The 24,260-nt window shown below is 43.3% G+C and overlaps 1 protein-coding gene and 1 long non-coding RNA gene across 25 annotated transcripts in view; one reads left to right on the top strand and one right to left on the bottom strand.

Moving 5' to 3' along the window:
• Positions 1-901: 901 nt before the first annotated feature.
• On the bottom strand, positions 902-4,540 carry LOC121175561. Its single transcript, XR_005892739.1, has 3 exons — positions 4,404-4,540; positions 2,248-2,363; positions 902-1,975 (listed from the first exon to the last, which is right to left on the bottom strand). It is a non-coding gene; the product is annotated as an uncharacterized LOC121175561 (long non-coding RNA).
• Positions 4,188-24,260, top strand: part of tcf7l2 (transcription factor 7 like 2) — a 106,131-nt gene continuing 86,058 nt past the window's right edge. For 4 of the 24 annotated variants that reach the window (XM_041029370.1, XM_041029366.1, XM_041029355.1 and 1 more), the window contains exons 1-3: positions 4,193-4,822; positions 4,993-5,059; positions 5,280-5,404. In XM_041029370.1, the coding sequence (XP_040885304.1) occupies positions 4,634-4,822; positions 4,993-5,059; positions 5,280-5,404 (381 nt within the window). In that variant the 5' untranslated portion in view covers positions 4,193-4,633. Of the gene's footprint in view, positions 4,823-4,992; positions 5,060-5,279; positions 5,405-24,260 lie in introns of all 24 variants that reach the window. The other 20 variants (XM_041029357.1, XM_041029362.1, XM_041029374.1 and 17 more) reach the window with 13 other exon arrangements.

The following is a 24,260-nucleotide window of genomic DNA, read 5'->3' as shown; positions in this document are numbered from 1 at the left end:
CAGAGAAGCTCCTTTTCTACAAGTATAATAAGAGGAAAAATAAATATATATTTTCCATCTACAGTATATACACTGTACATTCAATGATTTCATTTTTCAAGAAGGCAACTCTTTCCTCATCATTTTCCATGTTTTGATGCGTCAAATACAAATCCTAAGCCAGCAGTGACTGAGCTAAGATTTGTTCTGAGTAATTAAAATAAGTACGTACAGAAATGTTCTGCATAGTAATAAGTTCACCATTAAAAAAAAAAAAAAAGACAATGACACAAATGCAAGCACAATCAAGATGTTTGTTGTCTGATTTGCTTTTACTCTAATGAATAATATACTGCATGAAACAGTCTTTTCATAATCAGGTAAATCAGACATCTATTTTTCCATCCTGTCCATTCCAGAAAATGATGAGGACCATTAGTATACATGTAATTATGGCTAACCACAGCATTATCCTGGTGATAGAATTTATATGAGCTGTACTGACAATAAATGCCAAAATGCTTAACAGCATCTCCCCCAACAATAGAGGAAATTTGCACTCAACTAAATGCAACTAAAGTTAAATGTTAAGTTTCTCTTATTATCAAGTGAACAAACTTCATTACTGGAATAAATCAACCCACAGGTACCTTAAAACAAGCATATTTTTGTGAGGGAAAAAAGAGAAAATGTCCAGCAGTAATATGTTAATCAGCAATGAGAGACCTTTTAGCTGGTATGGTTAGCAACATGGATGCATGATGGGTAATTAACTGTTTGCACACACAGAGGATGTGTGCTGCTGGTATCTTCTCTGCTGCAGATGAAACATTGAGGGTGTTCACAAAAAGTAGGTAATTTCTGAAAGTAGTTTGGTGTGTGAGTCTGTGTGAGGATTTAAAAAAAAATTTCTCTCTTTGAGTAGTTATGTAGACTTTATTTAACCAGGTATTGTGCTTCTTTTTTCGGACTGAGGATAGCAGTAGACAAATTTGGCTGCAAACTGTCAGTACAAAAATAAAGTAAAAGCTGTTAAATCAGAATTAACAAACATTCAGTGAAGGTTGTACTTACACAAAAACATAATTTTATAAAAGGAATGACTAGAAATAAAAATGTTGATCCATAAAATATAATTGTCTCTGTTGGCTGTTTAAAAACTACGTAGTCCAGGCTACACATGTTCATTTAATTGTACAGCTTCTACTGCCTTTATTTTTTCACTTGTAACGCATAAAACATATGTGCAGTGGGATTCAGAAGAATTATGAGATTATTGATATTAAAAACTAACCCCTCTTTATAAAAGCTCCATTCTCCATAATCAAACATTTGACTATGGATCAAGTGTTTAATTATTCAACTTATGTTCCCAGAATCCTCTTAAACTTAAAAATGATTAAAGCTAAAATCAGTTTTAGAAAAAAAGCTTCCCAGTCTACCTATAAGACTGCCATCCCAAACATTTACAAAATAGCATGATTTATACAAACTAAATTAATCAGTACATACTGTATATATTTATTTATATATTCCCAGACAAAAACAAATTGTTTGGGGGATTTAATCATCATCAGTATGATGCTTTGTTTATATCCTGTATAGAAATGGCACACACACGCACACACACACACATATATATATAGTATACAGTGGCCACAAATGTACAGAACAATTTCAGAACTATGAAAATTAGTTTTCATAGCTCAGTGAAGCTATCAGTAAGGTTACACAACATTGCGAAACTGAAAGTACCCTTTGAATAATCAAAAGTATTTTAAGGTTTGCCTTTTCCATAGCTTGATACTGTGTATGGAGACAGAACCATGATCATATCTGGCCCAGTCTGATTGATGCTGGCATCAAATGTGATGGTAAACAATTCAGACTCGCTGAGGTTAGTGTATGGATTTATCATCAAGGCTGATGACGACTACAGTGGAGAGCTGGAGTCCTGTGATCACAGACCGGTGATGCCTCTGGCTTCCTCCGTGCCCTGAGACATGGACGAGACAATCCCCAGTTGTAACAAACCACAATTGTACATGGAGCAGAGGTGAACATGCAAAACCCATAACAAAATAAATAACACCAACAGAAACCCGTGCATGCTCCTGCTCCATCATTCAGAGCAGCGACGGCAGAGAAGCCTATCATCATCTTATTAAAGGGTCCTGTAGATTAGAATCACCAGGGCGGCATCAGAGGCAGGTGTCCCCACGGCAGGCATGATAACACGCTGCCAGCCCCCAGTAAACTCTCAGGTACCTGCTGAGGCAATCCGGGGAGAGGCCAGCTTGGAGCTTCTCTGCTTTGGTCTGGTCTGTGTGGGCTCAGGTTTGGAGGGCCCCGAGCGGCGGGGTGCCTCTTCTTCCACCGGCTGCCTAAACACAGACACAGTGGATGAGAACCAGAGACGGCGATCCCTTTCCCTTCCTCCCCGCTCCCTAACACTGCTGGCTGCAGCCCAGCCAGCTAACACAAACACTGCTTTCACCTCATCCAGATAAAGCACATCAGTGATCATTGAGCGGAATAGTCTGCTTTCATGGTGTTGCCTGGTCTAGGTGCGTTGGTAGGCAGATTCACAACACTTTGGTGCTACACTGTGCACATATTTCCTCATCACTGCTGTTTGACAACACTGCTGGGAGCAGATACAGAGGAATTAGTGTCATAATGTTTGTTTTCATGCGTCTAACAGCATGATGACATGAAACAATATTTTTTAATCAGCAATTCTATGTCTTGTTTTGATCTCACAGTGATTTATTTTCCTTGAAAGGAGCCAGCCATGTTGCAACAGAGTGTAAGTGTCACCTGGATGTATGTTTCAGCGCTGTTTCTCGCAGTTACATTTGAAATTCATTGTTGATTTTGTGATTGCTCCATCAAATATAATAGAAACTGCATTTCCCGAGCTGATGAGATAAGGTTACTGAATCACCGGTGCTGAGCTCATCACCGACATGTCCACGCACAACCACACACAGGAAAAAACATGCACAATCCCCTTGTTCAGCTGGAGCAGGCTACTGGGGCTTTCCCCCCCTGTCGCTTTTATACATATTTCAGGTAGCTTTTTTTTTTTGTTTGTTTTTTTTTGTTTTGCTATTTTGTGTTTATCCTTTATTAACCTATTTTTATTCAGGGGCCATTACTAAATATTTTACATTTTAACATTCCTCTTTGTTTAATTTTTAAATAATAAATGATTAATTAATTGAAAGATAGTAAATTCAATATATCTCTGTGGCTTTTTAGGAACTCTGGTGTGCATGTAAATCAAACAAAACTAGGCAACAACAGCAAAATAAGGATTTGTAGACATATACTGGGGGATATATATATATACGTATGATCTTATAATGTCATGTGGTCAAATTATATTTTCTTAGCATTTTTTTCTTATTCTCTGCCGTCACATACACGTTATCTTCTCACGTCTTTTAAAGGTTGAATTTCTATAAAATGAGACACAGAATTGGAGCATCCAAATCTGCATCAGTTATTTGTGTCCAGTCTGCTGAGAGAGAGAGAGAGAGAGAGAGAGAGGCAGAGAAAGAGGAAAAATAAAAACAGCCCAGTCTGTGCTGCCAGTGAGGAATTCAGGTTAGTCCCAGAGGACATCGCACCTGTCAAGAAAGCAGGATGCAATAACACCCTCCATCCCAAAAAATAGATCTGAGGAAACATTATCTAATAAAATGAAAAATAGATCTAAGGAACTGACAAAGCAGATAAAATAGGAAAACAAGCTCGAAGTAATAGCTTTTATTCTGCTTTGTTAGGCCTCTGGTATTTAGTAAGCAAAAAAAAAAAAAAAAAAAAAAAAGAGAGAGTGAGAGGGAGAGAGAGAGATACAAAAGTAGGTTATAGAGCCTGTATGTGAAGGACGGGGTTTGAAAAAAAAAAAAAATCAAAAAGTTAAATCTGAGCTATAATGTTAACTTAATTTGGCTCCAGTGTGACAGACTGGTCGGGAATAGTGGAGTCAAACTGGTTGCAAACAGCCTGAGGATGTTCCCTCTTTTCATTTTCTTTTCTTTTTTTTTTCCACCAGGAGACCGCCCATATGTGCGTTTAATCCACATTTGCAAGCAACTCCTATCTTCCTCCTATTTTACCATCACTGTCCTGCTCCCAAACTGCCTTTTTCCTCCTCACATGCTTTTCACTGCAGTCGTCCGCCGGCTTCCTCCAGCCTCCCTCTCTCTTTCTCTCTCCCCCCCTCTCTCCCTTTTTTTTCCTCCTATTTATGAAAACGTCACTTCAAGTCCCTCCCTGTTTGAATCTCATTAGTTTCTTGTGTGTTTCTCCCTGTCAATAATCCTGAATCCAGACTCTCTCTATTTCCATCCCTCTCTATCTGTCAATCAGCGCCGCCTTTGAACTGAAAACCACTCCGACCAACTTCAACTCACTCAATCCGAGCGGCTCGGCTCCTTCTCCGGCTTCCCTTTTCTGCCAAGATTCCCTTCTTTTTTAGTTTTGTACCATCCGCCAGAGCTTTGGAAAACGCCAGTACAGACCCCAAACTTAAACTCGGACTTTCTAGATCACCGAGATCAAGGGTTTAAAACTTTGTGTTTTTGCCCCCTGAAAAAAAAAAAAAAAAAAAGACCAACAAAAAAAATTTTTTTGCTCGGGAAAAATGCCGCAGCTCAACGGCGGTGGAGGGGACGATCTGGGTGCAAACGATGAAATGATTGCCTTCAAAGACGAAGGGGAGCAGGAAGAGAAAATTTCGGAGAACTCCTCGGCAGAAAGGGATTTAGCAGATGTCAAATCTTCTCTTGTAAACGAGTCGGAAACGAATCAAAACAGCTCGTCGGATTCAGAGGTAAGTTGCAGATTAAAAACACGGATCGATCGTGCCCGGTTCTGTTAAGTTAGAGGCCTGCATTTCTTACACTGTAACGCTGATAGACTTGAAAAGAAAAGTTAACTATCACCGCTCATCGCCCGCCGTGTTAACTTTAACGCAATCCCTGTGTTTCATTGCATTTGAAGGCGGAAAGACGGCCTCCGCCTAGATCTGAAACTTTCAGAGACAAAACAAGAGAAAGTTTAGAGGAGGGTGAGTTTCTGGTTTATTGTTCCACTCTTGTTTTTATTTATTTATTTATTTTTTCTTATATTTTTGCACCATGACATTATATGTGCCTGACGGAGGGGATTTCCCCCGCTTTACTCCTCAAATGCATTTTTTTTTGTGGGAAAACAAAAAAGTTCTCAAGGCCACTTTATAAAAAAAGTTTTTCTTCTTTTTCTCCCCCCCCCCCCCCCCGCCATGTTAGCTGCGAAAAGGCAAGATGGAGGGCTGTTCAAGAGCCCACCGTACCCGGGCTATCCGTTTATAATGATCCCCGATCTCACAAGCCCCTACCTTCCCAATGGATCACTTTCTCCAACAGCACGCACAGTAAGTTCATTTATTTACAACTGTATGTGCACACACACACACGCACACACACACACACTACTCTCGCAGACACACACACGGACTCCGAAAAGACAGCCGGACACGGAGTGTTGTCACCCCGAGGTGCAGCCGATTAAAAACGCAGAGCCAAGTTTTGCAACTCCTCATGAAGTGTACAGTACAATGGCATGCATGTCCGCCTGCAGCTCCCCGCCTGTGTGCTGGTCATGGACAGCAGCTAGCATGCTAACAGTGCTAAGCGCCAGGACCCATTGCAGTGAAAAAAAGGACGTAATGGTTTTATGGCAGGTCATGTGCACATGACATTTTTACTGATATGCTCCCTGAATTTCTGTTTGAACAATTTTTAAATTATATGCATGATGAAATTTGAAATTATTATTATTGTTATCATTATTATTATTATTATTTACTATCATTGTGCAGGGTGTCTGGTATTCCAGGCTACAAGTGCATGTTTTTTAACCCACTGAATAATGCAATTGGCTTGTGTTTGCACAGCCTCATCAAAAATGCCCTTTATTCTAACACAAGCTGCATGAGCATTCAGACCTTTACACTGGCTCTCTGACACGCTGTAAAGCAGTGTAAAGCAATGTAAAACCACACAAATAAAATCAATATGCAGATGTGCTTTTCAAAGTGATTTGCATGTGTCAAAACGTGTGAAGACATTATGTGAAAAGTGCATGCATTAAAATTTGACTCCTTTCCCACCCCCTCAAAAAAAAAATAGACATGAAACAATATTTTTTTTCTGATTGATTTATATTTAGATATATTTAGAAGTGTGATTTATTGAATGGAACCACTGTGCTGTGCCCTGCATGTGCACCACCTTTGCTTCTAATGAGGAATCCATTGCCTTTAAAAAAAAAAAACAAAAACCCATATTTATAAATAAATTCATGTTATTTATTTAGACACAATCAGCCATGCTGTAATTATGCACACTTACTCATTTGCTCAGCACCTCACTGGTCCCACTGGGCAATGGCAATCCTTAAGCGGCATAATTTTTTTCAACTATGGGTTTTTTTTTTTTTTTACCCCCCTATTTTAAATGGTTGCAATTACAAGTCTGTGCTTTAGGACCTGTCATCTCATTTTACAAGGTTAAGGCAAAGACCAGGCATTAGGAAATATGACCCCTCCACCCCCCCCCACCACATCAGCTCTGCCTAACGAAACTGATATTTGTTTCCTCCATTTTTTTTTGTGCGCTGTGCACACCTTGAAAATAAATGCACATCTGACACATAATGCCTTCTTTTGTGTTTGACACAATTTCTGCTTTTGAGTTCAATGTGATCACCTAGGGTTTCACATGAAATTATTTTTGCTGCTTACACAATTCTCTCTATGTCTATGTACGTGTGTGTGTGTGTGTTTTATAGTTTAAAAGATTTTATCATTCCCGGCATATGCACATATGAGAACATTTTGCCATTCTTTCCCTCTTAGTCAGCTGGCCTTGTTAATGCTACCGGCTGGTATGTGGAATTAGTCACTCATTATTCTCATCATTACTGACACAAACACACATTCACAACAACACACATGATTTGAACTGAAGCAGTTCCTTGTTTCAGTGGCAGAGGTTTGTAGTTTTCTTTTGTGTCTATCACAGCTCTATATCCTGTACTTGTCCGTGTAGCGCTCGTTTCATTGTGCTTATGCAGCACTTAGAAAAGCAGTAAATTATGTTGTGTGGCTGGAGGATGCTGCGGTGAGACAGTGTTGACCTTTGCTCTCTTAATTCCACCCCTCAAATACTATTTTCAGGCATATTTCAGAAGCGGAAGGATTTTTTTTTAACCTGTTGTTTAGTTTCTTCTCGACGCCACTTCCTTCTATTGTACACAAAGTTATTACAAATATCTAAACACCACTGCTGACTATTGAGGAGGAGCTTAATTACTAATAAAGAAGACAAGATTTATTACAGTTTAATTGGCAGCTCCACCTGAACAGTGACTGTAGGTGAACATGGTTTTCAGCTCGCAGTGGTCTTCTTACTGTACAGCCTCGGCCCCCACTGTCTGCAGCGCCCTGTGTGTCCAGCCATTAGATCTTTGAAGTCAGTGGTCGCTGTAATATAAATGTATTAGACTTAAAGCTGGCATAAATAATTCACCTGGACATTGATTAGCTGTCTTGCTCCCTAACATGTCACGAGAGGCACTGAATATGACTGCTAGTATTATTGGAATGAGACTTTCTCTGTCTTGTCATGAAAGGCTTTGATTCTCGCTGCTTTTCCCTTCATTTTTCTTCTGCTGCTCCCCTTGGTTTGGACGACGCTGTGATATTATTTTTAGGATGTGGATTTCAACATCTAGGCCTTTTTAAACCTGTCATTTTTTTTGTCTTTAATATAAATGATTTAAATTGAGATTTTTTTGATTTCTGTGTGGCAAAATTACCAGGTATTTTGCAGAGGAAAAATCAGATCAATTTAGATTTTATTTCAGTCAGTTGGCACTGATCCTGGTCTATTTGAACATTTTACCTTGTTTCCGTGATTTCTGTTTTTGCATGACTTGAGGGGGAAAAAAAATTCCTGCATGTGGCGGTTACCATAATTTGTCTAACCTCTGGGAGCCATAACCAGTGAGAATTTGTTTTTCCTACCACCTAAGTCCAAGGAGGCTCACAATTTAGTATCATTTAGCAATTTGACATGACGCTGTGCCCGGGCTTTAAAAGCCTTCTTGCCCTCGTCTCCTCCTCTCCTCTCCTCTCCTCTCCTCTCCACTCCTCTCCTCTCCCTGCCGTCTCCCCCCTCCCTTAACCTCACACAACGGCCTGCTGGATCACTGGGTGCAGGTTGAATTGGAGAAGTGGCCTGGCCAGTTCACCCCGGTTTTCTGTCTCCTTTCACTTTCCCCCTTGTTCTCTTTGCTGTCTCTACCTCCCTTCCTCTCTCTGTCTACCTTTTGTTTCCTGCCGATGCTAACACAGGGCTTGTGAAAAAAGGCGGTGGGTTAACTCCGGTGCTGTGGGCTAACATCACACCTCAACAGGTCTGGAGACGCAGAGGCTGAGGGAGGGAGAATGGGATCTGGGCGGCCAGCTCTCCTGCATCGGGGCTGCAGGGCCGTAAATCCACTGGCTTTATTTACTGCCTCTCGGACTTATGAATGTTAAGATATTTGACGCCACCCCTGGCCCCATAATTCTCCAGGCCTGGAGACTTTTGGCGGAGGTTTTGAGTTTCGACGTATAATTACGAGTAGTTTAAAAAAGAACAAGAAAGTGTGTGTGTGTGTGTGTTTGTGTATGGGGGGGGCAAAGGGAGGGGGGGTGAAAACGCAACACCAAGCATCCACTGCTGTGTTTAGAGTGAAAAAAGATGCTCTCAGAACCTGTGGCGATCCTACTACAAGACGGTGGAAAGGCTTTGTGTGGTTGAAACAATAGCTTTTCTCCCCTTTTCCCTCTTTGTTTCAGTTGTGTTGTCGTGCTGGGATCCCTCATGTTGCCGCAGACTCACCTTTTTAAAAAAAAAAAATCCACTTTCACACAGATTGACTCCTTCCTTTATCATTTTTTATTTTAGGAAGAAATAATGGGGGATTTTCTGGTCAGATTATTGTAATGAACATGCAGACGTGAATGCGACACTACCGCCTTTGTGCTCACGTGCACACATTGCTGTGGCCTTATCTGTTATAATTGACACAGACAGACAGTATCTTGCCTGAACGTGGCAGCAACATAAGCATAACAATGGTATATCATATGGATTATGTGTGTTTGGCTGCTGTAAATGGATTTTTGGCTGTGACAAGAGGAAAGATAGTTTAATACGGATTTAAGGGATAGGGCCTACACCTTATCAAATTGGCTTTACATGTTAATAGGGCCTAATTGGTGTCCGCGGGGGGTTTCGTGGCATGACGCGGCCGCATTTTGTGCCTCTAGCCGCAAAATGCACTCCGAATTTAGTTGGAAGGTTGCGCTCCTTTTGTCTTGCAAATCACTTTTGTTTACAAAGTATGGCGGAAGCGGCTCCTGCGCGCTCTCTCTCTCTCTTTCTCTCTCTCTCCCTCCCACTACTCCTTTTGTGCTCCCTCTCTTCTTCTTCTCTCTCTCTCTCTGCTGTTTCTCTCATCCTATGCAAGGAGAGAGGAAAGAAAAGGTCCTTATTTTTCTTCGACTCAATAAACAGTCATAAAAAGTACAATCTGCTTTGGATTTGAGGAGTTAAGTTAGAGAAGGGGGGGGGCTGGGAAGCAAAGTTTGGCACCATTAAACTAAAATTGAGGCCTGCTAGACATTAGCGGTGCACAGCACATTCTCGGAGCTTAATTAGTCCGAACTGTAATTGTTCATGGTCTGCCAATAGGAGTAATGCTCAGGAAAAGTGGAGTTGCACTAAATCGGCCCAGGGTTTTTAAAACAATAAATCACTCGCATATTTGTGCCGTGATTCAGATGGAGGCTCGACCTCTCCCATCTCGACATGTGGTAAATTGTAAAGTCAATGAATCGCAGATGTAGGGGTGGGGTGGTGGGGTGGTGGTAGTGGAGGGGACTCAGAAAGAGAAGGGAGAGGGAGTACAGTAAGGTTTTGTTAGTGCCTGGTGAATGAATGGAAAAGATTTGCGCAGTAAATATTTACCGAGGAGATATATATATATTTTTTCTCTCAGCTACCGAGGCTTAATTGTCTAATGCTGATGATGTTGGCAGGCTGAGCCGTGTGAGAGCTTACGCGCCCGTCGATCTGTCACTCTGCTTGAAACACCACAGAGGCAAAAAAAAAAAAAAAAAAATCAGTCAGTTTGTGGGTGTGTTTCTAATCAGATTTTTAACTAGTGCAAAGGGAGTAGTGGTTCCCTGGTGGCAGTGTGAGCTGGGTTTGGGTGTAGCCTCAGATTCAGCTGCAGTCAAGTCTGGTTTGGAGTTGAACCTTTTTTTAATTAAATCATTGACTTCATTGTTTTTAATGTAATAACAGCTAATCTGATGCCTAATTTTGACTTCAATGTAACAGATTATGCCTGTTACTCATTAAGTCAAAGCACAGCCTGGATATTTTTTTTTCTTCTTCCTCTTCTTTTTTTTTTTTCTAAAACAAAACAAATTATTCTCAGAATGGATAAATCCATTTTTACCTCCTGTATCCTTCCCTGTTTCTGTCAGTGAGCCACCACACTCTGCTTTTCTGTGTCTGAGCAAAGGAAAAAAAAAGGCATTAGTTTAGCAGCTGTGCACTGGTGCCCCCCCAGCCCCCAGTGTAACCCCCCCCCCCCTCCCTCTTACTCTCTCTCTCTCACAGCCGCACCCCCCTCGCTCCCTCTTTCTCCCATGCATTTCTATAGAGCTCAACACAAAGATAGTACTGTACATCTGGAATGCAACTTTTGTCATCTGTTAAATATAGGCTAGCTCTGCTCCTGGCCCACAGGGCTCGGGGCTCCCTGAAACATGGAAATTAAATTATTGTGTGTGTGTGTGTGTGCATGTAGCCACCAGTTAAATTTGTGTCCTTATACAGAGCTTTTTTGCTTTATTTTTATTTACTGTTTTCCCTTGGTAGAGAGCACATTGTGAACTCCGCTGGAATCGTTGGCAAGTTCACTTTTAATTTGAAAAGCAAGTGAAAAAATATGCACGTAACCAGATATTTATTTGGTTTTTGACCATTTTCTCGTTCTAAACCAAAAGTCAGCATTTTTTTTTTTTTGAAAACCAAACGTTCTGATAGTACTTTCAAAATAGGTTGCCCTTTTTTGAATTTTAAATTCTTGAAGGACAGTGCATAGCTGAGCAATTCATCCCTGTTAAGTGGCCCCCCTACAAATACACATGTTGACAGCGTTGGTTGGTAGAACGTGACGCTTCCTTGCACTTTGCAGCCAATAGAGTGAACTTAAATCGAACTGTTTCAAATAAAGACTTATTGAAAATGGCGATAATTTGAAGTGGTTTCTGGAGATTTGGGATTTTCTTGGCAGTCTTACTCTGCTGCGTCCAGCTGAAAAGATAAGGTTAAAATGAGTATTGATCACATCTTTTAGATATGAAGGTTATGGTCAGGGTTAGGATTAGCCACTTTCAAGACATGATTACCTAGTATCTGTGTTTTTCAGAAAGCGTCATAATTACAACACCACTGGTCATTATTTTTTTTGTGAGGCAGTTAAAAGTTAAACATTTTTCAAATATTTTGGGCTGCGATGCTGTGAATGTGCATCTGACCATATAAAGTAGTGCATTTTTGATTGAGTAGAAGAAATCCACAGAATGTTATGTGGGTAATTGTCTGAGCTCAGGTATCACTCTAGAAATACTTCTGGTATGTGTGTTTTTTTTTTTTCTTCTTCTTCTTTTCCTTGCCTGAATGTGCATATTTCTGTAAGTTCATTCATAATGGGACCAGAGTGCTCCAGTAGCCAAATGAGTTCACCCAGTAGCGGAGTGGGAGGGAAAGCACGGGGCGGGAGGGGGCAGAGAAAAGCGGGAAATGTGTGTTAGGGCTGCGTGTGTGTGTGTGAGTGAGTGAGTGAAGGGGGACAGAGGGGGCGACGACGGGGGGGCTGGGGGTCGGACGCACAAAAGCCTTCTGAATAGAGCGCATAATTGCTGTTAATGCCAGGGCAATGAGAGCAGCGACAGTTCCTGGTTAGATGTCCAAACAATAGTGCCCCTAGGCTTCACATTTATCTTCCCGTTTACAAAAAAAAAAAAAAAGCAGCAGGGCCTGAGCAGAGAGGAACACAGATTGTAGCAGGCAAGTTTCAGTTTTCAGCCACGCTTGACGAGCAGGCATATGTTCATGTGAGTGGTTTCTGCCTCTGAAGCGACCCCCCCACCCAACCCCCCACGTCCCCTCTTACCCCACTCCTCCATGTTGCTTTCTTTGCCCCCCCACCCCCCCAATCGTCATCAAAAATTTGCCTTAAAAGCTCTGGGTGAGAGGGCTGCTCTGACGCTGGAGGAATTCTAGTGGTGCTGGCCTTCTGTTTGGATTGTGGAGTGTGTTTGGGAAGGGTCAAAGTGCACCGGCGCTGACATGCTTTTCGTTGAGAAAGGAGCTTCCCCTCTCACCCCCTTTTTTTTTTTTTTTTTTTTTTTTATAACAACAACTGATAGGGAGAGCTTGAGTCTGCATTGGAGTTTCTTTTTCCAGCTTGTGTGTGCATGAAGGGAGGAGGTGCCACACTGCCATCACAGCTCTTAATGATCATGTCGGGCTAGATAATGACTAGCCGTGCCAGCGTGCAGTGAACACCTGTGGTACACCAGCCTTTTATGGATGTGGTAGAATGCTCTGGAACATACCACAGAAGAAGAATCTCACTCGTTTTAGTGTTTTTCCTCTGGTACATGAATACTGTATATACACTACCACACAGTAGTAGTAGAAAATACAAGTATCTCCCTCATCAGGTAATTTCATTTTAAACAACAACAAGACATCTCCTGCAACTTGTATGTTGCGATAGTTATTCCCATATTCTGCAATATTTTGAACCTTATTACAAGATATTAAACATAAATAATGTCAAACTCAGTATGCACTGTCAAAATTTGTTCAGGTACATACAGTATATTATGCAGATTGTGTTATTCAGCAGTCTTGTTTTGTTACCCAGTTTGTATATGCAGTCTTAATACAGTCAGGGGAAAATCTGTATGCAGATAATCTATCCAAAATGGCTCAGATGGGGAGGAGGCACTTTGTGTGTGCTAAACACATAATGGAGGAGTTTAAGGTGATAAAACTCCAGTCAATGTATTTTTAATCTACTAATTAAACTTTTAATTGTAGCAGGATAATCTCCAAGGAGTGTGTGTGATTATGTGTGTGTGTGTGTGTGTTTGGGAAGCGGGAGCGGGTCCACTAATGAGGTGATCGTCTGCTTGTTTGTCGTTAAAGGTGGTGGATTCATAGCCGCCTGCGAAAGGTGAGGGAGGTTTTAGAGAGCAAGCAGAAATAAATTCATCTGCTAATCTGCGGATTATGGTAGGATTTGGGAGAAAAAAAAAAATGTTGGCGAGATTACTTAGAAATGCGCAAGGCTAATAAAATGTAACCCCTTTACCCTGACTTGCAGTGTGGAACAGCGTCAGATTCTTCTTCTTCTTTTTTTTTTTTCCAGTTGATGAACCAATTCCAGTGGAAAACAGATTAAGAGTAAATTCCTGTGTTAGCTCTTTAACCAGCTGTTAGAAACCTATTTACACACAATAATAATACGCCTCTTGTAAAGAGGCAGCTGTCAACTTGTGTACAGCACTAGATAACGTTTCATTTGAACATCTTGTCACAGCCACACATGGCCTGTGCCTAGCACGTGAGCACTGAATTGCCAACTATTGTGCAGGTTATGGTGTAGTGCAAATTTAAATAGATTGCAATGTATTATTTTCTATTTTCTGTTTGAATGAATTTACATTTTTGGTTGCCTTTCAAATAACATTTGTTTTTCTCTTCTGTCGCCCAAAACGGATCTTCGCATTTTTAACTGCACTCATAATGCGTAGCACTGATTAACTCAAAACATATGTATGGACATAGTCTTAGTGTGTTTTCAGCTTTCAAAAAATCCCTTCCAAGCCCCTTGGCCGTCCTCAGGATTACATATTCATTCCACTCCAGTGAGAGGCCGGTGTGTCAGCAGGGTTAAGGGTCAATTCCAAAAGTGAACCAATTGACTTACGGCACTGAGTGAATTGTCAATTGCTTTCCTCCCTCGAGGGGTCAGAGTGAATAGAGTGTCTTGTTTGGACAACTGTCCTGAAGTGAGATGAGTGGCCTTCACCGTTCAGCCAGAGGGTACAGACAGACAGACAGACAGAGCAACCAAATGAACTGGCAGACAAACAGATAGGCAAGAGGGAATGTGGCACTGTTGACGTGGAAAACAATGCGGTCGAGTCTCCCTGAAATTACTGTTTGATTGACATAATGACCTGGAGTTCCCCCGTCGTTGGCAGCTCTGATGGTGTCCATTGCCGAGGCATTGACACCAGGAGGAAGCAATGAATTGTTGCAGTCTTCCAATAATAAAACCAGTCCTGAATGACAGCTGATTCAGTCGACCTCTGTGTTAAATATTAAGTGTAGATTAGTGCTGCCCATGTTCCCGTACTTGAGTTTACATACTTTGGCACGGGAATGCTCTTAGGATGATTGTTTTACGTCTTGACCCAGAATGGTCTCCTTCCAGCAGGTTCCCCTGTGACGGTCCCTTTTCATAAGTGTTTTAGTGAGAATTTCTTATTTGGTTTGGAAGCTGCTTAAGTGAACCGTCAAAGTCCAAAATGAACACTGCAAAATTCCAGAGTTTGTCTTTGGTGGATAAACCAGTAAGGAGATACCGGCCTGTGACTCTTGTGAAGATAACATTTAAATGTCTGGGATATATAGCGTATATACAGTCTAAAATCCTTTAAGACTGTGTTTATACAGTCTTGGCTTGTGGTGAGCACCTTAATGTCTTTCAGAAGTACAGTTGTTGAGGTGATGCCATGTATTTGAGTGGAAAATGTATAGTGTTAACATTTTTGATTGTTTATAAATGTATTCTGGGATGATCATTTTCTATCCATTGGTATGTTAGCCAGAGGTTAATGTCAGGTATTAAGCGTGAATCTGAAACCTGTTCAGTCATAATGAAAATTGAGATAACAGACTGGCGTCACTAAGCAGGGTTAGCCTTTGTGTCATGTGATGCACGTCACTGTGCCCTTTAGAACCAGGAGGCTTTTTATCTCCTCTTTACTGCCTCCTGTATCTTTATTGCCCGCCACGCTTTGCATACTTCAAATATCAATAAAGATAAATTTCCAGGTTCGTCATAACAGGTGGCGTCAAGTGGTTAAGATTTCAATTTGGATCCTTCAGGGACGTGATGATTTCAGCTAATCTGTCTTCCGTGTGGACTCTGGCAGTCAGCATTTAAGTAGCTAGAGCAGGGCTCTGGAGCATTTCTAGCAGACGAGTCCAGTTTTGCATGTCTATAAAAGCCCTTTGTCTGTTGAGGATGACCCTGTTGCTGTTGCAAGGCCTGTATCTGTCTCAGCTCAGGCAGGCAGGCAGGCAGGCCTGCAGTGAGGATGCAGCAGCTGGCCGGGGCCCAGGCACAGGAATGCTGTGTGTGCTGTTTAAACAGTGGCTTGTCTCAATGCAGGCCTGGAGGAGCGGAGGGAAGGAAGTTGCTGCATGTTTACATAGCTGAATTGTCCTTTGGGCCCCCCCGGTGTCTAATGCACTTCTGTTCAAACATTCACAAGTGTGGAGATGACCCCCACTGATGCCGGCCTTCGCAGCTCTGCCTTCACCCTGCCTCTGCTCTCTGTCTGTATGTGTGTGTGAACAATAAAGGCTCATAGCCACTACTTTCTTCCCTACTGTGGGTGTTTGCTGCTTTAACCTGGAGGCTTGGATGATAGATAAAAAGTATTACAAGGCTCAATTTATCACACTGAGGGCAGGGCAGGAGATACACAGACAGATGAAGAGATAGAAGGCACCTCATTGCTCTAACCAAGGTCCTGTCCAACAAGGAGCCAGACATTGACATACGGCGGAGTCGTGAAGCTAATTGTTGTTTGAATTACCTGTTATGATTCGATGACAAATCTCTCACACTCTTGCCACCAGAGCGGAAAATGTATCCGGGGATTGGCATGATCTTCGTAAGTGTGTAAACCTGGCTTCAACAAGATGGATAAATGCAATTATTGGGCAGACCTGGAGAGGAGAAAATCCATTTAAAGCCCGTAAAGCTAAGCAGGGGCCGTGGTTAATTCATTTGGCCAATTTACGGGTGATGTACGAGTGTCAGGGCACATTAGTCAGGCGTGGGGGAGGCGAGTGTGTGCTGGCTCAGTGGGTTGGGTGGATATGGGTGTGTAGGTTTTTTGGAGAGGTGGAGGGGGGGGTTACATGTGAGGATGCTCTCTGGTTGCAGAGCAGTCTCCTTGAGACCTGCCCCCCCTGCTTTACTGTCTCAGTGGACAAAACAAATGGAGCCTGGACATAGAAATGACAAAAAGATGCACTGAGTGCACTGAGTGGGAGGGAAGCGGGATTGCTTTGCAAATGAGGTGGGGAAACGTGGCTGTGGTCCGCTGGGCGGCAGAGTGAGTACCAGCATGCTTTGCCATACTGAGAGCTCATGTGTGGGTCCTGTCGGCACCCACACATCCTGCGAGTTAAATGACAGCCTTTTTTTTTTTTTAGGCAGCAGTTGTGGCCACTGTGACCAGTCCTAGTAATTCAGTGCTGTAAAAGAGCAGACCTGTAATATCTGGTTCCAGTGTCAATCTGTCAAGAAGTGTCTTAACAAACATTTTAATTTCTATGTAATTAGAAGTAAGTGAAAGATTATGCAAAGAGCAAGCTGAATAAAACAGCTCTTAAAATATTGCCGTAGGGTTTGTGTTAATGTTGATGGTGTTAAGATTCACTCTGACCCACACTGACTTTGATACTCTCTGTGAAATCTAGGGAGTTTCAAATTGAGTTATAATTGAGTTGTGGATGCCAGTGGTTTGCTGTGAGTAGGCAAAGCCCTCAGCACAGTGACCGACTCACCTGAGAAATCTTTCCTTTTGGCCTGAGCCGCCTTTGCCTCAGCCCCCGGCAGTCTATGTTATTTTTATTTCCTTATCTTGAAAGCTCTTCAGTTGCTTCATGCTTCAAGTTATTTTCGTCTGCATTTCTTGTATTTGCGTGGACCGATTTGTGTTTATCAACTCTTGAAAGGCACTGACATTAGATGGCTTCGCTCTGCTTAGTCTGTTACACAGCCATTGTTTCACTGGAGCAAAACCACTCAACGGTTACACAAGCTGAGCGGTATGCAAAAACAGTGGTTAGAGCATAGCCGGGCTGGTGAGAGGCGTTGAAGGAAGCTTTGGTTTACAGCTCCAAGCCACAGCCTGAATCAGGGCAGGGTTTGCTATCAGACGGAGAGACATGAGAGGGTAAGACCTCTCTCACTATGACGCCGATGCTTTTTAAGTGGTTGGGATCATACTTAAGTGCCTCTTGGTTCAGTAGATTTGGATTGCCAGTGTGCAGGCGTGTTTGCAGTCTGTGTCAGAGACGGTGTGTGTTAGCATTTGTCACCTGACTGTCAGGCAGCCGGCCTCAGGAAACCAGAGTCAGTGTGAATGCTGAGGCTTGTCGAAGACAGGTGCCAGCTCTGCCGCCCATGCCTGCCGCACAGCAGCTGGGGAAAGAGTGCAAGGCCCACGGTCAAGTGTGGGCCATTGGGAGAAAGCATCAGCTAGAATTCCCTGCTAGTGGGGGAAGGCTTAAACATGCTGTATGTGCCTGAGCGTGCACCTTCTGCAGCCACTGGGTATACCGTACATACTTTTTGTGCCCTTGTCCTTGCACTTCTATAGGGAGAGATGATGATGTACTTTGAAATAAATGTTGACATGTGAAAGTTCTCTTGTTGCTATAAGCGCCTTAAACTTATGTTTCAAGTACCATCAAAATAAGCAAAATATAGAAATGGACTTGTGTTGTAACCTTGACGCATCCACAGTGTTTTGAATTTTGAGTTAGGCAACAGATGTGCACACATACTAGGATTACATCATTGCAGATTTGAGACCTGTCATGTGCTGGTCAACACCAGCAACCACAAGTGGCATGTAATGCCCTTTATTGTTCACTGTTTATGAATAGGAAAAGCACTGCTTTCTTGATGGAGTTATGTTTTCATACTGTGTCTCAGCCCTCGATGTGTGATTGTCAGGTTCAGTTTTGTCGCAGGTTCATTTTATTTCAAAAGCTCGTTTTGATTTCCCAGGGTAGTGTTAGGAATGCAGACTAACTGGTAACAAAATCATCATGTGAAAATCCCCCTTCAAACCTCCTCTGTTAATGTTTTTTTGTCTCTAACTTCCTACAGTACTGCAGCAACTGTGGTATTTAACAGCAGTGCAGCTTCTCTCCCGAGCAGAGCTATGGCACAACTGGAAAGTTGAACAGGAAACCTCCCCCGTCCTCTCAGGATAGTGGGGTTGTAGATGTGCCTGGGAGCCATTACTGTAAGTCCTCTGAGCCTTCTAGGGGAAGTTCCATGGACCCTTTCTTCTCATTTTCTGCACTTGCCTTTGGGATCGCTTTTGAGTCCTGCAATCTGAAAATCCTGTGCTGTAAATATGCAGATCTAGTCATCATCTTCTGATCCGCCTGCTCGCCTCTTCCCAGATGCTTGCCCACCCTCATGGGAGAACAACTGCTGGCTGCCGTCTATAGGCCAGTGGAATTCCTCACCCTGACTCAGAAAGAAAAAAAAAACAAAACAAAAAAACGAATGGAAGTTTTCTATATGCTCCCACAGATCATTTTACATCAGTAGACGTGCCTCTCAACACAACTGTTCCCAGTTAGTGTGGAGCTGCCAGTCTTATTACGGTCACTAGTGGGACAAATGTTTTTCACTGCGTATAGTTTCATACTCCACGGCTTGGCTGTAAAGTTACTGAAGCCGGTGAACCAACCTGTTAATCTTCTTCCTCTTATGCTTTGGTAAATTTAGAAGTAAACATTGGCCTGAGCTGTACATTATATTGTCAGGTTTTGTTTTACATGGCATACATTTGGCTATTCCTGGCGTGGGACATAAAGTTGTGGTTTAATATGACACCTATGACATAGTCATGCTTGCATATTTATAGTGATGCAGACCAAAGTATTATCTTTTTTTTTTTTTTTTTTTTGGTATGCCTAAGATCCAAATTTTGGTAATTGAGTTAGCATTAGTGGTAGGCCCCGCGCATTCAGAAGTGATCTCACTCAAATCATTTTATGCCTGACATTAATGAGGCCAGTCAGCGCAGTTAATTTGCTGTTATTTAGCTCTGTGGTCGTGTTAAATCATAAACAGGCTGAGAGAGGCCTTGCTAACAGTCAGCGATGAATAAATAGCAAAACTCAGTCCTGAACTTGAAGTGAATCTTGTTCCTTGGCCGGCAGGTTCGACTGTTGGAGCTCCCTGGCCAGAGATTGAGATGCTGTGGTCTGAGACGCTGGGAAAGTCGACCTCTAATTGTTCACAGAAGCCATTGGCAGGAGGAGTTGAGAAATGATGAGTGAGGCATCAACGGGGGAGGATGCTGAGATGAGACCGCTCACACTTGCCGTTCAGGGTTTTTCAGGAGAGAAGTCGAGCCCGCTGGGATGCTCCCAAACGACAAACTGGTTGTCCTAAAAAGAAAAATAACTCTAGAAGACCCAGCTCTTTTTCCTTGGCTCAGTTTTAAGAGACAGACACTTTCTTCACGTTTTAAATTGGCCTTGTCATGCGGTTTCCTCAACTGGGCTGCCGGGAGCCGACTGTTTCCACATAGCCCAATGTTCTGTACCAGTTTTGGTTTAGAGAAAAATAAGGGTCTGTTTTTTCTGGCACTGATCACTGTGGCATTAAACTTCCAATTTTTCCCAAAAGCTAACACAGTCATGCGCTCGTGTTCTTCACGCCTTTTTGATCTCTGTCACAGTTGCTTGGCAAGAGGCACATCTGCCTCCCTGTCCTAACAGTGCCACGACCCTGTAACCCCCCCCCACCCCCACTTGTAGCACAAATCCAGTTTTTGTGGTGTTTTTCTGTGTGCCATAATTTAGTAAATAACATCAGTAATGATTCAATTGGGCATAAAGTAATTGAGAGGCGGCCTGCTTGCCATCTGTCTGGTGAGATTACTACTTTCTGTGTAATTAAATGTGTGACCTTGCGGCCGTGGAGGGAGGTGCCAGTGGGCAGCCACCGCCAAAGAGCCAGGCCGTCTTATTTGAAGTCAGGGGAGGCTGACGGGGAAGGGGGAGAGTTGTTGTGCGGTTTTAACAGTTTAGCCCAGCTGCTAAAGATAGCACAGGCTGATGTGAGTCGAGCTTAAGTGGCAGTCTCCTTTACATGGATGTGTAGTGTGTGTGTGTGTGTGTGTGTGTGTGTGTGTGGGCGTGTATGTAGTCACACACACCAAAGAGCCCGTGTCAAAGCCCAAGTCACCAAGCCTCAGTCAATTTGGCGATGCGAGAGGAGCCCCACTGAATTCGGAGTGATCCCTGTGTGCATACAGTGTAACCAGGAAAAGATAGAGAAGCAGGGGCCAAGGCGAGTGTGTACATGTTTGTGTGTGTGTGTGTTTGTGTGTGTGTGTGTGCGTGCTGGTGGGGTCATGATGGACTGAATAGCGGCTGCTGTTTTAACTCTGATTTTATGTGTGGTTTTGTTTGGACTCCTGAGGTTTGGTTTCCCTTGGACAGTGTCCAGAGACTACAAGGCCTGCTTCTCCTCAGCTCTCCTGCGAGGCCGACGTGAAGGGCCCTGCAAAGCTCTGTGATTGGATTTCAGTCCTGATCTGGTTGTTTTGCGTTGTAAACAGGACATTAAAGACAGGGGAGATGGTGCGCTAATGAGTCTTTGTGTCAGTGAGTGCAAGGGGAGTGTGTGTGTGTTGGGGGGGTGTTTGTGTGGTTTTCAGTCTTTATCTTCTGCATCCTCCATTGCGGTCTCACACACCCGTTTAAGAAGAGGAACCAAAACCTCTGTAGAACCCTGATGACATACAGTACACACACACACACACAAACTCAGAGTAGGCAACTGAAAAAGACATCAGTATGGTTTACTCAGTGTGGGCTGGATGGTGTCTTACAATACTTCCGCCCAGAGCTTGGAAAAAAAAAAATCCCGCTTGTTCCCCCCAAAACAAAAATAACCATTTTAATTACTATGGTTGTGCTATGTTGCAGCCACAGCACGGCTGGCAGGACCAGGCTGAGGTGGCACCGGCCACTGGGGATGGGGACGAGGTCTGGGCCGGCCTCCAGGGAAATTACAGGGTGGTGTGGAGGAGGGTGGGGGAGCTGAAGCCAGCCTACACTCCCTGCTGTCAGCCCAGGGAGCTGCTGTTTGCAGCAAGCTAGCTCCTCTCTGTTTCATCTTTGCCCTCTAGAGATAATTGGAGATGTACGCTGTGTAAACATGTTTTTTGTTTCAACATTAAGTTTCATTGTTTCAGTCAGAAGGCCCGTGTATCTGCCCAGCATGCAGAAAAGACTTTCTTTTCTAAATAACAATGTCTTTAAAGTGGACTCAAGTTTCATTTTCTGTTGTTTCATACATTCTTATGCTTCTGTTCTCCCTCTAACCTCTTCAGCCATCTCTTGTCTCCCTTCTCTTTTTTTTCTACCTCCACCCAGCAATCCCTCCCCTCTCTCCCCCTCTCCCCTCTCAGTATGTGCTCTGATTACCTCTCCAAACTGGCAATAAGTTGATTGCTTTACAGAGATGATGTAAGCCGCTGCCCTAGGGTACATCAGGTTGGATTTCTCTCGCTTTATCTTGTAAAGCCTAAATTAACAGCTGGTTTGGTTGGAGTTCTCCTGGATCTGACTAAAGGATTAGGCTTGGTTCTCATGCGAGTCAATCCAGTTTGATTTATTGCAGGTCTATCAAAAAAGATCAATTGGAGTCCTTTTGAAAGTAAATCCTTAATCGCTCTTTGCACTTACGTGTCATCATTGTGAATTTATTTTCCTGCCTTCTATCTCTTGCTCTCTCCTTTCTCTGTTTCTCACTCCATAATTCTTATTCTTTCCTTATACCACTGCCTTGTCTGTTTTTAGTTTTTTTTTTTTCCCCTTTCTCCTTCTACACCCCACCCAACCCAGTCTTTGGTAGCGATCTGCCCCTGTCGATGGTATCATGGTGAATTGCTGGATAGATTTTTCTCTCCTCTCATTAGTTATCCATCCGGGCGAGACAGCCCCAAGCCTGGCTTTAGTATCCTCTGGTTGTGATCACAACCGAAATAAGAACCTGCTGCTGCCACTCTTGTTTTGTCTTCACCCAAACTTCACCTAAATCATGCCCTGTCTTTTCTCCACATTAGGCCTGCCACTCACCTCCAGCGCTGGGTAACAAGGAAGTTTAAGAACTCACTCATGTTTTGTTCTCATAGTGTTGACTTTCCAGTCGATATTCGTGAACACAAACTCCGTCACTGAGGCTGAAATATGAGAGCACCCATGGGGATGTTCATGTGATAAGGGTGCATTTTTTTTTGGTACTGAAATTATAGCACTGTTGTAGTACGAAGCTCATTTACATTTTGCGGTTCCTCAAAATCAACAGAGCAGCTTCAGATTTCACCTTCGGATGACATTAGCTTTTTAAATCTCAGTTCTCTGCTCTTTGGTTTCAGGGGAGTGAGTTGTTTACCAAGCTGATACATGGGCATGGCTGACATTATTGGCAGATATTAGCTTATCACTGCGATATCAGTCTGTAGGAAATGAAAAATTGTTGTACAGAAATGGCGAAAGACATGTTTAACTGTCAAACACTGTGACTGGTATCAACCTCAAAACCTTAGTGTGCATCTAAACCCTGACGAAGTGAAGATGCAAGACCACAAAGCATGTGCTGAATTAATCCCAACAACATAATCCTAACTTTAAATTTATTAAACTCTTATTTTGTCACACATTCAAGTGCGCGTACTTCCCTGTCAACAAAATGATAAAACACTCAAACAACACTCTAGCACATATTTTCCTCCAGACATTCGTAAAGTGACCTGGCAGCTGTTGAGAAACTGGGGAAGGGGGGTAAAGATCAGGGTGAGGTTTATATTCTTCCACCTACTCCTCTCTTTCTCCACCCTTTCTGTATCACTTTCTCTTATTTCTCCATCAACAGGGTTCATTTTATGTTATCTCCAGCCCCCTCCTCCGCTTCTCGTTTTCCTCTACTCTTCCTCCATCTTCCAAGGCCATGACTTTCAAGGAACCTGTATCTTGATGAATAGAGGAAGGCTAAATGAATGGACAAACCGTTTTGATGGTGCCAGTGACATGCAGCCTACTTTTGGGTGGCTTTTCCTAAGATTCTCCTACCCGACATCCAGATTCCTCATGAGAATGTCTTGTGTCTCTGAATACTCTGGAGTCCTTTTTTCCTACAACGTGTGAATGTGCGTGGGGTGGAGGGAGGTGAACCGGGCTCAGGGCCGATCGATGTCAAATTCAGGTGTGTCCTCCTGGCATGCTCAGTGAGCTGGATGGCTGGCAGACCTGGGGTTGGAGGTGTGGGAGGGGCTCTCGGGGTGGGGGGGTTTTCGGGGAGGGGGGTTAGATCGACGGGATACGTGGGAAGGAAGGGCTTGCTGTCAGCCAGCTGGACCTCTTAATCCTACAGCCTTGGGGAAAGGGTGTGTAAGCGTGTTTGTGTGTCTGTGTGAGTGTGTGTCTGTGTGCGTGTATGTGTATTGTGTTTGTCTCATAGAGATTTGTCAATTTTAGCACACCTCTGCTCCACTCTTTGGCCCAGCTGAGCCCACAATATGTGTGTGTGTATGTGTGTGTGTATGTGAGTGTGTGAGAGAGAGAGAGAGTGTGTGTTGTGTGAGTGTTTGTGTTCCAGTGAGAAACAACCAGGATTTCATGCGCACTGTGTTTACTGTAGTCCTCGCTTTAACGGCACACTGTATATTTATGTCGAGACGACACAGCCTCTCACCCCCTTGATGTTGGAGAGGCGCTGGGGGTTGGTACGAGGTGGAAGTGGGGGGGTGGGGGACTGCAAGGGGCCTGTCCCACGTTACTGGTTGAGGATGTGGGGATGAGGGGGAAGTTGTGAGGGCAACAAACAGTGCCAGACCCCCTGCCCCCCCCCCCCCCCCCCCCCCCCCTGCGTTCCGCCCCATCCCATTCCCTGCCTCCGTGCCCAGCCCTCTCAGAGTATCAAACGCCTGTTCTCTAAAACTCGTGTGTGTGCACTTTATCCTGCTCTACATCATACTGTAACCAAGTGGCTGATTGCGTCATCCCCTTGTCATTCATTAG

The sequence above is a fragment of the Toxotes jaculatrix genome, chromosome 21 (genome assembly GCF_017976425.1).
Source record: "Toxotes jaculatrix isolate fToxJac2 chromosome 21, fToxJac2.pri, whole genome shotgun sequence".
Lineage (NCBI taxonomy): Eukaryota > Metazoa > Chordata > Actinopteri > Toxotidae > Toxotes > Toxotes jaculatrix.
The sequence above is the reverse complement of the archived record's forward strand: the minus strand, read 5'-3'. Positions and strand labels throughout refer to the sequence as shown.